The 19,124-nt window shown below is 51.8% G+C and overlaps 1 protein-coding gene across 1 annotated transcript in view; it reads right to left on the bottom strand.

Annotated features, from left to right (window-relative positions):
- Camk2b (calcium/calmodulin-dependent protein kinase II beta) overlaps positions 1 to 19,124 on the bottom strand; it is an 85,827-nt gene that overhangs the window by 34,179 nt on the left and 32,524 nt on the right. The window contains exon 2 of the mRNA XM_013032935.1: positions 9,818 to 9,912. Coding sequence (XP_012888389.1) covers positions 9,818 to 9,912 — 95 coding nt within the window. The remainder of the gene's footprint in view (positions 1 to 9,817; positions 9,913 to 19,124) is intronic.

Below are 19,124 nucleotides of genomic sequence, written 5' to 3' on the forward strand. Positions count from 1 at the left end.
CACACACAAACCCCTGCTTCCTGAGGAGGCTGACCTAGAGAAATTCCAGCAAAAGATGCGCTATTTAATGCTCCTACCAGAGAAAATACCCCACAGATACAATACAGCACTCATTTATATCCCCATAAAAGCACAGATTAAAAAAAAACAAAAATACCAAAAAAAGCCCCACAATTTTACTCAAAGATCAAACTAAACTGGAGCCTACAATTATCTACCCGCCTGCCTGAATTCTAATGAAAAGCACTACCTCCTGAGATCCACCCTCAGGAATGCCGAGGCCCTGGAGCTTTTCTAGGTGACACCGCCCCCATCTCAAGTGTGGAGTCCTGGCCTGCTCAGCTGTCTGCTCTGCCAGGTGCTTCAAGGTCAGCAGAGTGCGTGGGACCCAACGCTGGCACACCTGAAAGGCTTGGGGCCACCAAGCGATGGGGAAGGGAAGTAGCCCCAGCCGAGCCCTGCACACCCACACACTGACTCATGGCAGGGTGTCAGTAGCTCCCACCAAAGGCACTCCCACACACCATACAGAGCAGGTGCTCACTGGGCCTCAAAGCCAAGGTCTTTCCTCCAGGCTCACGGGCTCTGTGAGGGGTCCTTGGTCTGTGTCCTCTGCTCCTCTGGGGGGTAGGGGCCAGTGATTGCTGGTACCCGCAGCCTCCCCCCCTCCAACTCAGGAACCCTGCTTACTCCTTCAGATACCACCGTGGGGGGGGCTAGCAAAGCCAGTGCTTATAGAGGAAGGTGACATACCCCAATGTTGGCATGAGGGAAGCAGTCAAAGGCCTGATGACAAGGCTCCCCTTTTCCCTCTCCCCACAGTAGTCTGAAAAACAGAGAGTCTGTGTCATACAGACAGCCTGGGTCATACACTTGCTGAGGCTGGAGCAAAGCAAAGCACTCCTGGTGTCACAGGCAGGGCAGCACTTGGTTACACCCACCAGGACATCACATAAACTAAAGCTCAAGTTATCACTGATGCATGGAACCATGGGTCCCAGGGAATGGCCAGTGCTGAACCACAGGCGTGGGAGGCCTTGGTGTGATGCTTGCAGGGCTCAGGGAGGGCAGTGGACTTCTCTTATCTGCCACTTTCTTAAAGGTGACAGGCACAGGCAGGAGCTGCCCCAAGGTGCCACAGAGCATGTGATCCATCCTTCTGGAGCATCGCCACACGACAGGCACCATCTGTTCTGCACATATTTCAGGTGATAATCTGTTTAATTCTAAGGATGTCCTGAGAGGCCAGGAATAGGGGGCTGGGAGGGGGCAGGAATGGCAGCCACCTTGCAATACCCAGGAATTCTCATGTCCAATGAGAATGGTACCTGGTGGCCATGGCATCAGGCTCCAAAGGACGAACTGAGGTGACATTTTTTAGTAAATCCCTGCTACTCACTCCATCATTTCCTCTTCCTTTCTCTGAAGCCATGAGGGTCTTGGTGGGAGGGAGGTACAGGTGATGTTGGTAGAGGTTTCCATGCCTACCCCAGGCCATGGGCACCATCCTCCATCCTTATGCCACCTCCTTGCTCCCTGGCAGGGGTGGGGATGGGGGTGGCGTGTGAGAGGAGCCAGTGAGCAGGGGACAGGAGGAATGTGGGTGGCACCCAGCTGCAGGCTGTCAAGGGAGGAGTCTGGGTGGAGCAGAGGAGGGGCAGGAAAGAGACAGGAGGCCCACTGGAAAGGAGGGGCTGCCTTCTGTTAGCCCCCAAGCATGTTTTGGGTCTCTGGAACTATGGGAACCAGGAGGAAGCTGAGTGAAAGTAGCCCCAAACATGGTCACCTAAGACCAGAGCCCACCTGGAGCTGCTTCAGTTCTGAGTCTTCACCTGCCATGTGGCCTGGAACTGTTCTCCCATCCCCTCCCTCCACCAGCATCATCTGGATGAGAGGAACAATGACAGTTCGGGGTCCCAAGGGAATGCTTTGGACTGATCACAAAATCATTTGCAGAGGGTACATGTGCCTGGTGCATGACGGATGCTCAAGGATGTCCCCATTGCCCTCTGGAAGCCCTGGGAGGCCACTAGTGATACCACAGACCTCATTCCCAGGGACCACCTGCCAGCAGTAGAGGTGGGGCCCAGGCCCTGAGAGTGGCTCTCAAGGATATGCAGTGTGACTGGAGAGGGGACCTGAGAATGTGGACCCAGTCAGTCGGTCAGTAGGAGGGCCTGTCCCCATCACCCTGGCCTGGGCACAGGTGGCTGGGAGAGCCTGACCTCAGCTTCCAGAGCCCCAATCTCCCAAGCCAAGCTAGCTATTACAAGTTTGAGACCAAAGCCAACATCCTCAAGGCTGAGAGATGTTGGCCTACCTGCATGCTGCCTGGAGATGTCCTGATGGCCAGGCCACATTCCAGCACTCAGCCCCTGCCTACTAAGTGGCAGGGGGACAGAGATCACTACTGAGGCTGGGCAACCAGTCCTACCTCATCCAGAGGAGGAGATCCATAGCGGGAGTGCCTCTACCCCAGGTTTGGCCCTCCTCTTCTTGTTCCCCAAGAAGCCTGCACCTGTCCAGCATTCCAGGCCACAGTGGGGTCAGGGCCTTACTCCTTGTCTCTTCAGCAATTGGCAAGACCACGGTCCCCCTGTGACCAGCACTGTCTTTCTCAGCTCCTGCATCTCACAGCCCAAGAGCTCCCAAGAATCTTAGAAATACCAATATGTTCAAATCACACGACCACGAGGTGCATTCTGAGCATGATCAGGCCCCACAGACCCACACACATGTGCTTGCCTCACACATCCTGACCCACCACCGAGCTTAACACCATGTTCACACTCAAGCAAGTGTACTCAGGAACCCTGCAGCCCACCCTTTTTGATAGAAAGCCAACAGGTTGGATTAAAAGAACGTCCTGAGCTGGGAACCAGTGGCTCACGCCTGTAATCCTAGCTATTCAGGAGGTTGAGACTGAGGACCACAGTTCAAAGCCAGCCCAGGCAGGAAAGTCTGTGAGACTCTTATCTTCAATTAACCACCAGAAAACAGGAAGTGGTGCTGTGGCTCAAGTGGTAGTCTTGAGCTGAAGAGCTGAGGGACAGCTCCCAAGCCCAGAATTCAAGCCCCATAACTGACCAAAAGAAAAAAAAAAGCAAGGTATGGTGGTTTATACCTATAATCCCAGCTACTGGGAGGCATAGGCAGGAGGGTCATGAGGCCCTATCTTAAAAGTAAAGCAAAAAAAGGATGGGAGTGTGGCTCAAGTGGTAGAACACCTACCTAGTAATCTCAATTCCCTGAGTTCAAACCTCATCAAAAAGAAAAAAAAGGAAATAAAAAATATCAACCAGGCAAGGGCTTGTGGCAGCCCCCTGATTCCTGTGGCTGGTTCACATGGAATTAAACCAGCCTGCACACTGGTCATCTCTGGCCACATGGCAGGCCTGCTTGACCAATCTCAGAGTACAGCTGGTGCTGGGGCTGAATGAAGGTCACAGGCAGGTCCTGGCTACTCCTTCTGAAAGGAAAATTATTCCCAATTCTGCCCTGCCTGCCTGCTGAGTGCTAGTTCTGGTATGGCTTTAGGGCAGGCCCAGGAGAGACTCTCTGCACTCCACAAGGCAAGGTTATTTATTATCTTGTCACCCCAATTCTCCATGCATGTGCAGATGCAGGGAGGCCAGGTAGAGGCAGAGATAGATGCTAGAAGCAGTGGAAGCAGACACCCCCTCCTGCTGGACCACTAGAATGGGGTCTCAGAGAACACCCATCCAGACCTTGCAGCCACCTGAGGCTAGAGGACACAGGCGGAGGAGATAGAAAAAGGCAGCTCTGGCTGTGGCTTTTGTTTTAAGAAAGTAACTAGCAATTACCATGACAGTGTCAGCCAGCAACCACCATGAGGCAGGGGTGCCTGTGTGCCTGTCCTGCTGCTGCCTGACACCCCACTGGCACAAAGAAAGGCAGAGAGGCTCTGGAGGGATCCTGAAAATCAATGTGGTTGCACCATGCTCTCTGCACAGGAAGGCTGCCACGATGAAGCTGTGACCTCTGAGTGACTTGTCAATCACACGCAATGACCCTGCCTGCTGGGGTCTGGACAGTGTGTCCAGAACCCACGTAGGGCCACATAGCAGAGGCCCATATTGTATTTCCTCCATGTTCTTGCAGCCACTCCCGGTGCCCTAAATGAGAATGAGAACTATCTCTAGCGCTCAGCTTTGTGAATTAACTTCTCCTTCACTGCCAACCTGTGGCATTATTTAGTATGAGGCAGTGGTGTAAGGCCTAAATTTTAGGTCAGTATTTGGTGCTGCTTTGACATCCAGAGACACCAGGGAAGTCTGAACCAGTCTAAGCACAGGTCCTGCACTTAGCCACTGGGGATTTGACAGGCAACTCCCTCACCGAGGGGACCAGGCATAGTTCCTGCTCATTCCTTACAGCTCATGAAATTATTTAAACAGTGAAGCACATCCTTCAGTGGACACTTGGACCACTTCTCCTGGTCACCAAAGCCTGCCTGCCTCCTTCAGCTTCACTTCATGCTCCAGATCAGCCTGAGGGGCCCCAGGTGCGTACACCCTCTTCCCTAGTCTCTGCAGTCCCTCTCATCTGTCCATTGTCAGCACCTGTACTGGTCATCCTGTAGACAGGACACCTGCCTTCACCAACCAGTGAAGAGGAGATGACTCAAGTAAAGGTGCTCACTGGCTGCTGACAGGCAGTCAGTCAGCACCCCAACTCTTGACTACTCCAGGGAAATCTGCTCTCTTTTTTTGCAAGAATTTATTTTTGGGGGGGGGTCCGGTCATGGGGCTTGAACTCTGGGCCTGGGCACTGTCCCTCAGCTCTTCAGCTCAAGGCTAGCACTCTACCACTTGAGCCACAACGCCACTTCCGGCTTTTTTCTTTTTGCTTATGTGGTGCTGAGGACTTGAACCCAGGGCCTCATGCATGCAAGGCAAGCGCTCTACCACTGAGCCACCTTCCCAGCCCCTTTTTGCAAAAAATTAAAAAAAATCCAGTTTTATTGTTCCTACATTTCACACAATTTTTTTATTGTAACAGTACTGAAAGCATGATACTTAAGGATTTAATGTTCACAGCAGAAGCCTCGGGTAGCCCTGTCCCCCTTGGGGTGGCCCAAAGTCAGACAAGGAGGGGTGAGCTGACACCACACTGCAGCCTCACAGCAGAGCCCATCTACTCTTTGGCACTGCACTTATCTAAGGTGGGTGGGGATGACAGTCAGGATGTCTGAGTCTAGGCAGCATTAGGGCCACTTCTGACCCATTTTATAGAAGAAAAGACTGAGGCAGAGGGCCCAGGATATCCCCCAGTATTTCTGCCCACCCCCTCCCCCAAGCTGCCTTCAGGGGCCTCTTGTGATGCCAACCAACTATCACCACTCAGTATCCAACTCCACCCCCCAAGAAGGTGAGCCACCCACGTGGGACTCAGGAACAGCAGAAAAAGGATGTAGGCAGGACCTGGAGTTCCTTGATCTTCCTGATAACTAGGGCCAGGGAAGTCCACCACTCCTCTGCCCTCCCTGGCTCAGGATGAACCCTCTAACCTTCCCTATCCCAACAGACAGGAGATGGGACATTTGCCCCTCAGGGGCCAAGGAGCTCTGAAACCAGATGTTGGACCAGATCAGCTACATCGGGGGACTTGTGTCCATTCAAGCAGGCATATCCTGGTACTGTGAGCAGGGCGCTCTGGGGCCCCGCCCTCCCTGCCTTGCAGCCAGGGCCTCCTCACTGTCTCCTTCCTCTGGGTCTAATGTTCAAAAGCCTTCCTCAGTAGCTGCTGAATTAATGAACTCATTCCCAAAAAGTTGTCTTCTCTATGGTCTTGTTTTGTGTTGCCAGAGAAACAGGATGGCTGGGTAAATTTAAATTCCATACAAACATTTTAAATAAATTTTCAATGTGAATATGCTTATACTTAATTTTTTTCATTTTTCTTTGAAATTCAAATTTAACGGCTAAATCTAGCTGGCCAGCCTGCATCCCTGGGATGTTAACGGGGACCCCACCAGGCTTCCAACCACCCCACCTCCAGCGCTCCCAGCGCTCCTTACCCATAACCTCCAGCCGGAGCAAAGGAACATCAGAAAGGTCTACGGCTGGAATCAGGAGGAGCGCTGCGGGGAGGGAGGAGCTGTGATCCGGGAAGGGGAGGAGAGGAAAGGGGACGGAGGGGAAGCAAGAAGACAGAGAAGCCCAGGGTCCGGGAAGAGCAGGCGCAGCCTCCGCGCATGCGCGGCCGGCCTGCACTGCCACGCTGCATCTCCATTAACCCAGTTCCGCGGATTCCATGGCCAGCCCAGCTGATCCCCTTGGGTAGGGGTCGTTCTGGGCTGTGGGTCGCGAGGCCACAGGAAGGCGCACTGCTAGGTGTGGCGAGCTGGTGCTGGCGCAGACAGGCCTCAGGCAGGAGTGCAGTTCCCCGCCTTTTCCCCGAATTCGGCCCCCTCCCCAGCAAGGAAGTCATGGGAGACTTGGGGAGGCCAGGTGCCCAGAAGGGCAATGGCCAGGGCCTGTGTGTGGAGGGAAGCCTCAGATCTCGGCCAGATTTCCTCACCTGTTGTTAGGTGCTGGGTGATGGACACTCCATTCTGGGATGTCTGCCTCACCTGCCACCCCCACCTACTTATGAGTTGCTCACTGAACCGAACTTCAGTCAGCCCCAGTTGGGTGAACCCCAGAGACCACCCTCACTGCCAGCTGGGAGGCTCAGGTCTCAGCCTCTGTGGGCCCACTGCTGACCTTGAGGATGGAAGAGGAGCAGCAGGGTGGCCCCATAAGGGCACATACAAGTCCCTGCTTCAGAGTGGAGAGGTGGTCCAGGGAAGCCCCCCCTCACCATCCCTGTGATCCCCCATATGTGTTGCCTCACCAGGGGTTACCTCTGCATTTGCCTCCTGAGCAGCTGCACTAGGAGTGAGCATGTGCAGGCTCACCTCCACGAAGGGCATCATGGAGACACAAGGAACCACCCAGGAGCAGCTATGTAATATGAGCGGCGGGGCAATAACAAAAAAATGTTTCTAAGATTTCTGTACCTAATCATCTCTTTACCCCCCCCCCAGTCAATTAATTTTCCTCTAACTGCTTTTGTTAACAGTAGTTCAATAATCTCTAATTATTTAGCACATTCACAGACTTTGAATGTTTCACAATTCTCTATTTAATTAAGTATTAAAATTTAAAAATCCAACTGTTCGAGCTTATGGCATAGTGAGTGTGATTCTGAGTACTGTCAGTTATTGGTTGGCCGTGGCTTTGGTGTATGCAGTGCCAGTCTCCTCTCTACAGCTGAGCCTAGTGAGCTCGCTCCCTCTTGCCCCAGATGCAGTGGGTGAGAGATATTGTACCCCACAGTCATGGGGATGCTGGAAGAAATGAGGTGAGGTCCTCGTGTTGGTTCTGGTGTAAATATGAGATGGGGTACAGGCATCTAGAACTTTCCTTCATTATTTTTCTGAGACTCTATCCCCACATTCCCTCTTTAAGGGCATTATAGGAGGGAGAACACAGAACCGAACAGGCAGAGAGTTTGGGGCTCTGCGATGGAGTGGAGTTCCTAGGTTCTGGGATGGGAGTTGGGGAGGCCTCCAGGTGAGCTGGCTGTGTCAGTGGAGAAACATTCCAAGGTCTAAATTGCTGCACAAAGGGCCTGGAGTCTGCAGGTGCCACCAGAATGCTACAGAGTTGTCCACACAAGGCCTGCTGAAGCAGGGAGTCACCACTGTCAAGAAAGGGGGACAGCAAGGCGGAGAATGGGGCCACTCAAGCCACTGCACATACTTTTGTGTAGTTTTAGCCCTATTCTATGACTGGGGAAACTGGGGTTTAAGTCATAACATGATAGCCAAAGCTAGTGCCAGACATCCACCCAGAGGCACCCCTCCATGAAGCTCTGATAACTAGAAACCAGAACCCAGAACCAGTAACAGTACTGCATGATTTACAATATCCAGGAACCACTGCTGGGTTTAGCTGAGACAGTGTATGTGATTGTCTTTAGAACCCTGTGGTACCAAAGCACTTACAAACAGGTCAGAGGATGGGCTGAGGTCTAGGGCACAAGTGAGGACTGGCCAACAGCTGAAATAGACTGAAGTTTATTGTGTCATTTTTCTCTACATTTAAGAATGTTTGAAAAAGTTAAACGTGAACACATGCACCCATACCCTGTCACAGCCTGATACACACAGGAGCACGCATGTGCACACACACACACACACAGGCATGCACACACAGCCTAAGGCTGCTTCTCCTCACAGAGCTTCTCCCCACAGTAGAGTTCTGTGAGTGGTGAGGTATGTCCAGGCCTCAGAGATGTCACCTGAATAAGATTCACAGTCTGGGAACTAGCCTTGCACCAGCCATGGACTCATCCCAGGTCACTCAAAGCCCCAGGCACTGGATCATACCCTTGTCAGAAAGCCAGGCCTGAGAGAGGCCAGCAGAGCCCACCACAGGCTCAGAGTTGACATCTAGCCCGTGAAGGGTCTCAGAAGAGGGGATATCCAGGATCCTACCTCTAAAAGCATCTCTCTGCCTCATCCGAAGGCTAGTAGAAAGCTGTGGCTTGCACCTGCCTGGCTTCATTCCCTACCCAGGCCTCTGCACAGCATCACCCTCCCTGGTCCTGGTGAACCAGGAACTCACACAGAGATTGACCAGCCCTGAAAACCACTTAGCACCAGGGTAGAAGTTGGGACAAGAGTGCCCTAGGTTCTGGAGGATCCCCTGCCTGGGTTCAGGGAATGTTCCCAAGAGGAAGAAATACTTGGTGGGGGGTTGCTGGTCTGGTACACAGCAGGAACTCAAATTCATCGCAGGCCAGCTGTGTGAGCCCCCTGGACTGGTCACAGGGCTGTGAACAGTAGCTCTTGCAGACCTCACCCCCCATACACACTTGCCAACTGGAGAAGGTTCCATTGTTGCTCACACTCAACATCTGGCCTTGTCAGGAAGAATTAGATCCTTGGCTCCCAACTAGCTTGGATTTGTGTGTGGATGCTCATTAGGGCCACTAGCCAGGTCCTAGGAGGGGTGGGAGGAGGGTGGGTGTGGGAGGAGAGAGGTGAGGTGGCAATGTCATCTTGAGGCACCCACTTCCTGCCTTCATAGCCCCGTCAGGCCCCATCCCAGCCCCCTTGGGGACTCTTCCCACACCTAGCCCACTCATATCTGTGTCTCATCCTCATGGAACTCACTGAAGACTGACTCTGGTTTCTGAGAGGATGTGCCCCTGACCCTGGGAGAGTGGATCTGTCTGCTCAGCCCCAACAGGGCTCAGGATACCTGCAAGGCCAGCATCACACAGACTCTGCCACATACCCCTGTGAGTCCACAGGGGCCTCCTTAGGCCCTCCCACTGCCTAGAAGACTCAGTTACAAAGCTTTCCATTACCCCCACCCCTCCTAGTGCCCAGTGCCAGGACTCTATCAGAGGGAAGACACCAAGAGCAGCCCTGCAATTTCCTTGAGGCTCTGAGTCAGTAATTACCCTTGGCCTTCTTGGGGAAAGAGGCCCCTCTACTACAGTCAATACCTGTCCTCTTAGCTCTGGGGCAGAGACTTGGGAAGGGGAAACCAAGTTGAGGCTCCAAGAATCTTAACCAGACAGTGAATGTCATCCTGGGTCTGAAGGTAAGGGCCCCCATGCCCCTCAGAAACTCCCAGAGACACCCTCAAGACACCAACATCCCCCTCACCGCAGCCTCCACTCTATGACCTCTGAAGCCAAATCAGACTGAGCCCCACCTGCTAACCCATCCACAGGATCAGTCTCCCTGCCCCTACCCAACGCCCACTGTGGCTGTGCTGGACATGCGCGGCCCTACCTCTGGCTGACAGCTTCTTGGTGTTGATGATCTTGGCTGCATACTCATGGCCGGTGCAGAGTTTGACACAGCGTCGGACCACAGAGAAAGCCCCCCTGGGGAGGAAGCAGGGTAAGAGACAAAGACAGACAGGGAGAAAGAGAGAGCCAATTAATCTCCTACAAACACTCAGCATCTAGCCACTGGCCAGGCCTTGGGCTGGACAGGGATCCTTTGGCCAGGGATCAAAGAAGGCCTGTGTCCCTCCCAAATGGCTCCTACCCCACCCCATTGGTCATCAGCAAGACAAGGGCCAACTTCTGGGGCAGATCTTGGAATGGAAGCCCTTGGGATACCACTCAACTTCAGCTAAACCTATGGACTCTGCTGTAAATCAGCTGGGATGAGGCTCCAGCCCTACAAACTTTCAGAATGTACCCTCAGGTGCTCCATACCAGGTCCATGATACCCTAGGAAGGCCAGGTCACCAGTTCCAGAGCCCAGCTGTATTGGAATTAAACTGCAAGGCTAGAAGAGAGGGTCCCATGAGACCCTCCACTGTCCCTAGGTTATAGTATTGGTATAGAGTCTTGGGGAGGGGGTGACATTCACATACCAACAGCCAGTATGTGTCAACAAAATGAATCAGAGCTTAGGGATATGGGTTAGAGACAGAGGCCATCAAGGGAGGCCCTGATCATGGCCCACAGAGGCATTCCTCTTCCTAGACTGGAGCCCAGGAGGGAGGAAGCCAAGCCCTGGTATACCAGTGACCTGTCTGTACTCTCCAAGTGCCCACCTCCTCTGACACCCACTCAGAGCACTGCCTCTGATGCCCCTGTGGCTGGGATGGCCTGAGGGATGTCCCGCAAGGACCCAGGATAGAACACAGTGGTTGACAATGAACTTGTTTTCTTTTTTGGTACAATCCATTAAGGCGAATCTTTGTAAAAATGTACTTCTTGCTTTCTTGGGAAAAATAAATCTTCACACTATATCTAATTCAATCTTTTCCAACTGACTCAGGTTATTATGATCAGGGATGTGAGCAGCCACTGAGCTACATTTTTGTTTTGTTTTGAGATGGGGTCTCCCTCTGTTATCCAAGCTGGTCTCAAACTCAAGATTCTTCTGCCTCTGCCTCCTAAATGCAAGATTTTACTGGTGTAGCCACCACACCCTGCTGTACCTTGCTTTTTAAATTCAACCAGGCCCCAGGGCTGCAGGGGCTTTCAGAAGGGGAAAGGAGGTAGGGAAGTCACACTACTTCACTCTGAAGCCTTTTGTTCCATTGGACATTTTTCACTTAAATGTGTCAGTTACATTCTCAAAATGTTCCTGTTGAAGAAAAATGTAAAGAGAGGGGATTGTTTTTGTTTGCACAGGTTTTGTTCCTGGGAGACAGCATGGGGAAGAAGATGGCCTGGGCTTTCTGCCTGCTCTGATTTGATCATCTGTCCTTCACTTCCAAAACCCTGCATGCACATCTCAGCCCCTCATCTGTATGTCAGAGCAGAAGGGCCTCCTGGCACTAGGGAGAAACTTGCCCCACTCTTGCCCACTGCTCATCCGTGGACTGCAGAGCCGAGAGCCTCTGCTCTGGCCCTGAATGGCCATTTGTACTGACAGCCCAGAGTGCCTGCAGCCTGGCTGGCAGCATCCCCAGCCAGGTCCTGAAGTGAGCTGGGCGCATGGGATGGATCTTACTGGAGGGCTGAGCCTCAGTGATCCACACAGCAGGATCACTGTCTCTGATGACCTGAGATGCCAGGCACTGTGCCCAGGTGGAGCCCACACATCCACTACCCCTCCTCCATTGAAAGAGCAGGCTCTCAGCTGATGTCCAGACCCCAGTGAGAATACAAGTAACAGCTGTGTGCCACAACCTTCCCCAGCACAAGGTGTATGCATGGAACAAAATGATGGAGGCTTTCAGCAGGTGGGTGGGTCAGGGGCTGCCAAGGTCAAACACTCATTTTACTTCTGCAGAAGGCTCTGAAGCTATCTATCTTGGCATGGATCAGGGGAGGTGAACAGGGGTCAGTGAAGCTGCACAACAAGGAAGGAGGCAGGAATAGGTCCTGAAGAAGGAAGAGATCAAGGAGAACTGTAAGTGGGGCACTGGGCTGCCCACCATGTGCCAGAAACGGTGGCAAGCACAGAATGGGGCAACCAACTCTGTAGGTAGAGCCCAGAGGTAAAGGAGGCCTGACTCTTTGTCACAGGCCAGGGCAGTGAGTGGCTTTTGTGAGGAGGAGAGGACAGGGTCTCCATCCAGTGACCTAGATACCCCCAGAAGGAGAAGGTGGCTGCCAGGTGGTGAGGTAGGAAGGTCCTGTCACTGTGCCTTGCATCCAGCATCTCAGCCCCACCTCTTCTGTCCTTCCGAAGCTATGCAAGAACAGCCCCTCTCCATAAAGACCCTCCCCCTCCCACTGCAGGCACCTGGCTCACCCGTCTGTCTTCTCTTCTTCCCCAGAGGCACTTTTAGTTGCTAGATGTCATCACAGGACACCTCTGGGAAGGGCCTTGAACACATTTGGCATATGCCATGCAGGCCACAACTAAGTCCCTGATATCTCCAAGGACAATGACATTACCATCTTCCTGGTGGGCCCAGAGCACTTTGCCCTCTAGAACCCACAATTATGGAGACAAAGGTCTCTGGTATACAATGTGAGTCTGTGCCTGCTGCTGCAGGACAACTCCTGTACATTCTCCAAGGCCCTACAGAAAGTCAACATCCTCTAGTATTCTCCCACATGGGTCTCATGTAAGTTTCTCTCTTGATTAGAGTCATTTATCTACACATTTCTGCCCCTCCCACGTGGCTTTCCACAGGCGGGGCCCAACAAGAGCCTTGGATCTTGTTGCCAGGCACAGCATTGAGCCTGTGACACAGGAATCAGAAATGACCAAAAAGTGGCACAGGTTGGCAGTGGACAATGGAATTGCTGGCGCTCGGGCCCTTGTGCAGCTGAGTGGTGTAGGATGAGAATGGTTACAAAAAAGTCAGTGAGAGAAGACTTGGCTAGTCTTTGGTGAGAGGGTCAGTAAGAGGGGGCTCCCTATAGCATCCCTGAAGGAGGGGACACCTGGAGCCATCCAACAAGGAGTGGAACCCACTGGAGGCCCAGCATGAGAGGCAACTTGCCAAGGCTTTCCCCTGTAGGTAGACAGGCTTCTGGGGGATGGAAGCTGCACCTCTCTGGTCAGACCCAGAGGAAACTGAATGAATAGCCTGGGACTCCATGTGGAGCCCATAGAGGGCTGAAGGCTTCTTTGCTTTTCCGGAAGCATAGGTGGGGAGGATGGGTGGCAGCTACATCAGGGCAGGGAAAGGGCTCTGGGCATCCCAAGCTGAGTTTCTGCTGGAGACCAGCCATGAACCTTGTCTGAACACCAAAGTTACCTGCGGACTGCCTGGTGTGGGAGGGATGTCTTCCTCTGAACGAACTTAGTAGAAAGTGATTTGAGTAACTTGCTCGGATCCTGAGGTCCCCAGGCACCAAGCATGTTATAAGGCTTTTAAAATCAAATAAAGCTAATTAAAACAAGAAAATACTCTTTGAGTCCTTGCCTTGCTGAAGGCTCAAGAACACTGTTCATTTATAGCGGGCTCAACAGTACCAAGGAAACGGGTCCTGAGAGAGAAGAGGAAGAATTAGATCTGAGCAGGAGCAGAGCCCTGGAACCGCATGGCCTGTTTCTGTGAGCTGCCAGGGGGTTGTCTGGGGGCAGATGCCTCCCCCAAGAATGAGAAATGCCCTGGGGGGAGAGGAACCCTATCTCTATAGACCACCACCCAAATCAATGGCAAGAAAGAGGTCAGAGGATGGTGCATCCACAGGAACCCCATTTGAACCTATTTTCTTCCCACGTCCCTTCAGCTCCTCCACCCTATGATAGACTGCTCCTCCCAGCTGCTGTTCCCAGCCCTGCTAACCCTCACAAAAAGTCTGGCTCTGGATTTTTAAAAGCACTGAACTGGGCTGCCCCCAAACCACCTCCAGCAGAACCTAGCCCCTGCTGCTGATTACCCAGAGCTCCCACTGGCCCCTCCCACATGGCCCTGTCTGTTTCACCAGACCTTGCTCCACTTACTACAGCCCTCTCCAGTTGTTCCCACTGCCTTGTCATACCCACAGCTTTTTGGGGTGAACTTAGCAAACTGGTGCCCACAGTAGGACCAACAGAACAGCCTTCACAGCCCCACGCCTGCTGCCAGCTCTTGGAGTGCCATTAGCCACCAGAATGACACCCCATGGCCCAGCCTGTCCCTCGTGTCCACAGCAGATCCTACTCCAGTCAGGTGCTTTTATCAGCTGCATGGAAGACCGGGGATGTCCACCAGTGAAGGGGGGCTGGCTATCCTAGTCCCCTCTACTGTTTGGATAAAGTCAAGTGCGTAAATGCCACAGAGTGGGACCTGGCACCCAGAAAGTCCTGGCAAGGTGATTCTGATCCCAGGGTGGTATGGACAGAGAACCAGGCTCCCCACAGCCGGCTGCCAAGCGCCCCTCACCCCAGCAGCTGCCCCTCAAGGTTTGGATTCTGAATCCTTGGTGATTTCTGATGGCAATAGCTTCTCTCCTCTGCTCTTCCCTCTGCCTCCATGCCTCCCCCATACCCTGATGCCCATAACATCCCACTTCCTCCTTGCCACTCCAGTCTTCCCTTCCTCTGCCCTGCACCTCACCAGCCTGTCCAGGGCCCACATCAGCTTCCTATCAGGCCAGCTGTTTGTATAACAAAATCTGCCAACTGGACTTTGGCCCTCTCCTGTGGGCACCTGCAGTTGCTTGACAACGTACTGCATTTCTATTCTTCTGAAGGCCAGTCTCAGAGCCATGTCAGGTGCCTTGTCCATCCACAGAAGGGCTACGGATGAGTCCAGAGGTTCTTCTTCTGGGGAGCTGAAAGATGTCCAGGAAGCTTGAGTAAAAGCAAAAATCCAGCTGTGTTGGCTTGTTTCTAAGTGGGCATTTCCACTCAAGAAAGGACCTTCCACTCTGCAAATGGGGGTTACAACTGTCCCCTAGGGACAAAAATGATCCTCTCTCCAGCAGATCTTCACCAGCAGATCTTTTTAGAATAAGCTGTGCATGTGACACCTTTATTTCATGCTGTAAATTACTAACTGGCTGAAACTACCCCCAGGCCATTGATGTCCAATCTCCTAGCCTACTCAGTCCCAAATTGGGCTCCACTGAGGGAGGCTGGGACCAAGGTCAGTCAGAAGGTACACACTCATGACCACACAGAGGGCCTGCACTGAAGCTACTTTTATTTATTTTAAAGTTTAACCAAGTTGTTATTTCCCACCTTTGATCCCAGAAGGGACTGAAGGAGAGTGGGCCTATTTGTTTACTATATTTATTTGAGATAGGGGTCTCAACATGTTTCCAGGCTGGGCAGAATACCAGGGCTCAAGAGATCCTCTTGCCTTGTTCTCTGAGTAGCTGGCACTACAACCACACAGCCCATTCATACTTCTAATTTGTATCTAGGCAATGCATGGAAACAGTAACTTCCACACCAAACAGAATGTTGAGATTACTATGAGTTCTCTCTCTCTCTCTCTCTCTCTCTTTCTTCCTTTCCTTCCTCCCTCCCTCGCCCTCCCTCCCTCCCTCCCTCCCTCCCTTCCTTCCTTCCTTCCTTCCTTCCTTCCTTCCTTCCTTCCTTCCTTCCTTCCTTCCTCTCTTCCTTTCTTGCTTTCTTTCTGCTGGTACTGGAACTTGAAATTAAGTCATGGGTGCTATTCCTTAGCTTTTCCAATCAACCATCCTTGAGCACTCTACCACTTGAGCCACACCTCCATTTCTGGTTTTTTTTTAGTAGTTATTTGGGGATAACAATCTCACAAACTATCCTGCCTGAAATAGCTTTGAGCCATGATCCTCAGATCTCAGCCTCCTGAGTAGCTAGGATTATAGACATGAGCCAAGAAAATATGGGTGACTCTGAAGCTCTCTCCTGCTCTAAGCCCTGGGCTCCAGATCTTTGGTGCATAAATGTATTGCTCCAATGCCTTCATCATCTGATGGAATCCTCTGTGCATCTCTCAGGATCTGACTTCCCCTTTCTATAATGGCATCAGTCCTACCTCTGTATGACCACATCCTAACTGGACTAATTACATCTGTACTGACTCTATTTCCAAATAAGGTACAGTCTAAGGTAATGGACGTAGGGCTTCAATGCATGAAATTATGGAACATTAGTCATAAAAGGAGGTTGGGGAACAAAAAAACAAAGGTTATCAGTAGGCAAAACAATGTTTCTTTCATTTTTTGTCACTGCAAGACTTCTTAGGGCCTTTGGCACAATTGTCTGTATCCTGTGTCTCCAAGGCAAATGTGTGAGGTGACATCTTTCTCTCACTGACTTGACCACAGAAATCTTTATTCAAAGGTTCCTGCCAGGCTTAGCGGCTCACATCTGTAATCCCAGCTACCTAGGGGCTAAGATGAAGAGGCTTGATGTTACAGTCAGAAAATTCTGTGAGACAAAGAAAACTGAGCATGGTGGTACATGTCTGACATTTCAGCTACAGAGGGAATCGAAGAATAGGAGTGTCACAGTTTAGACACATGCCCAGGAAGTGAGACCCCATCTCAAAAATAACCAGTGCAAAAAAAGAGGCATGGCTCAGCAGTAAAGCAACTAGTAAGCAGACTAGTTCAAACCCTAGTACTGTGAAAAAAAATTTTTTTAAAGCTCTGGAGGGCTGGGCGCCAGTGGCTCACACTTGTAATCCTAGCTACTCAGGAGGCTGAGATCTGTGGATCACGGTTCAAAACCAGCCTGGGCAGGAAACTCCGTGATACTCTGATCTCCAGTGAACCACTAGAAAACTGGAAGTGGTGCTGTGGCTCATGTGGCTCAAGAGATAGAGCGCTCGCCTTGAGCTGAAGAGCGCAAAGAAAGCACCCAGGCCCAGAGTTCAAGCCCCATGACGGACAAAAAAAAAAAAAAAAAGCTCTGGAGGACTAAACACTCACTCACTCACTCCTAGACCTGAACATTCCCCACCCCTCTGCAACCCGATGTGACCCACAGATGCCAACAACAGATGACTGAGCTGGGTGAACATCCGGAAAACACAGCTGGTTTGTGCCAGTCCAGGACACACCCAAGCTCCATGTCCATCCTTAGCCAGAACCAGCTGCTGCCCTTCGCATCACGACTTTGGAGATCGCACAAAGGCTCCCTCTTCTCTCTGTGCACTCATCAGGGCAGGGCTGAGCCTGTGCCTCATCCCGGGCTTCCTGTGACCAGGAACCTCCTCCTCAGGACCTCCTTCCTGGCATGCGTGCCCCCCCAACACCCAATGCCAGAGCCCCTCACCTTAGTGCTGCAAATGCCAGATACCCACATCCACTCTGCACACTTGCCTCTCCATCCTGCCAAACAACGATGAAGTATGCTCAGAGATGTTTTCTTTACATTTATGACAATGCCCTGTTTTTGTCTGACAAGGACCACATATAAATGGCTGCCTCTTAATCCTTTTCCTGGTCATCTAACAAGTGGGGGAGTCCCCAGTGTCACACAGCCATATAGAGGCTGAGGGGCACCTCCTTATACAGGATATGAGAACAGTACCATAGTGACCCATGTCCATGTCCATGTCCATGTCCATGTCACTGCACTGGCTTCGACCTCACAGGTCCAATCTGTACAATGAGCAGGCCACCATCCACCCTGGCCACAGTTAGACTGTAGGCTCCCCCTGTGGAGCCCAAGAAAACAAGGTCTGTGCATTGTCAATACACAGTAGCTGGTGTGCTGGCTACTGAGGCTCCTCACATCTCCAGGAAAGCTGCTCCATTCTCCTCCTGCCAGCATCTGGAGACCCTGGTTGCTCTCTCTCTTCTTCTTCTTCTTTTTTTTTTGGTCGGTCATGGGGCTTGAATTCTGGGCCTGAATGCTGTGCCTCAGCTCTTCAGCTCAAGGCTAGCGCTCTACCACTTGAGCTACAGTTCCACTTCTGGTTTTCTGGTGGTTTATTGGAGATAAGGGTTTCACTGACTTTCCTACCCACACTGGCTCTGAACTGTGATCCTCAGATCTCAGCCTTCTGAGTAGCTAGGATTACAGGTGTGAGCCATGGGCACCTGGCTAAGACCTCAGGGCCCGGCGCCGGTACTCACGCTTGTAATCCTAGCTACTCAGGAGGCTAAGATCTGAGGATTGAGGTTCAAAGCAAGCCCGGGCAGGAAAGTCTGTGAGACCCCCCCCTTTTGTTTTTTTTGTTGGTCGTGGGACTTGAACTCTAGGCCTGGGCGCTGTCCATCAGCTCTTCAGCTCAAGGCAAGCGCTCTACCACTTGAGCCACAGCGCCACTTCCTGCTTTCTCTCTTCTTGTGTCCTCCCTACCCCCCCTCCTAAATCCCTAAGGTCAGGGGCTTACACAGGAGGCTTTTTCCCAAGGCAAGGACAGAGCAGGAGACAAGGACCAAAACACTCCTCCTGGGATGATAGCAATGTGATGGCCAGCGGAGAGTACCATGTATATTCAGCAAAGGGCTTCAGAATTGACTTCCTTTCCTGTCTAGGCAACTAGCCTAGGACTAGCTTCAGATGACACCTTGCTCTCTCTCTCGTGCCCTCTCTCTCTCTTTCTCTCCCTCCTGCCCTCTCTCTCTCCCCGCCCTCTTCTCTCTTTCCCTTCCTCCCTTCTTGCCCTTCTCCTTCCCTCCCTCCCTCCCTTCCTTCCTTCCTTCCTTCCTTCCTTCCTTCCTTCCTTCCTTCCTTCCTTCCTTCCTTCCTTCCTCTTTTTCTTTCTTTCTGCCAGTACTGGATGTTGAACTCAAGGCCTTGGCTTTTTTACTCAACACTGATACTACCACTTGAGCCACGCTCCACTCCCAGTTTTTTGATAGTTAATTGGAGATTAAAAGTCTCACATACATTTCTGCTCAGGCTTCAAACTGTGAAAATCAGATCTCAGCCTCCTGAGTAGCTTGGATTACAGTCCCTGGTGCCTGGCTAAATATTTTTTAAAGACCTGAATGTGAAAAGCAAAGCTTAAGGCCTGTGGCCCAGTGTGAACAGCATAGAGGTTGTCACTGCTGTCTGCACAAATGAAAACCAACAACTCTTCAGATCCATCAAAAAAAAAATGGGGTCATAAGCAAAAGCAAAATACTGCTCCTGAATTTGGAGATAAAGACTAATATAACTTACCAAAGCAGAAACCTCCTTGGAAACCAGTGCCAGGCAGGGAATTATGGATGAACTGCTGGAAACTGAGTGTGGACAAATCTGAGAGTTCAACTAGCAGGTGCTCAGCCACACAGGGCACACTCACTCTCTTGTG

The sequence above is a fragment of the Dipodomys ordii genome, unplaced genomic scaffold, assembly GCF_000151885.1.
Source record: "Dipodomys ordii isolate 6190 unplaced genomic scaffold, Dord_2.0 Scaffold160, whole genome shotgun sequence".
NCBI classification, from domain to species: domain Eukaryota; kingdom Metazoa; phylum Chordata; class Mammalia; order Rodentia; family Heteromyidae; genus Dipodomys; species Dipodomys ordii.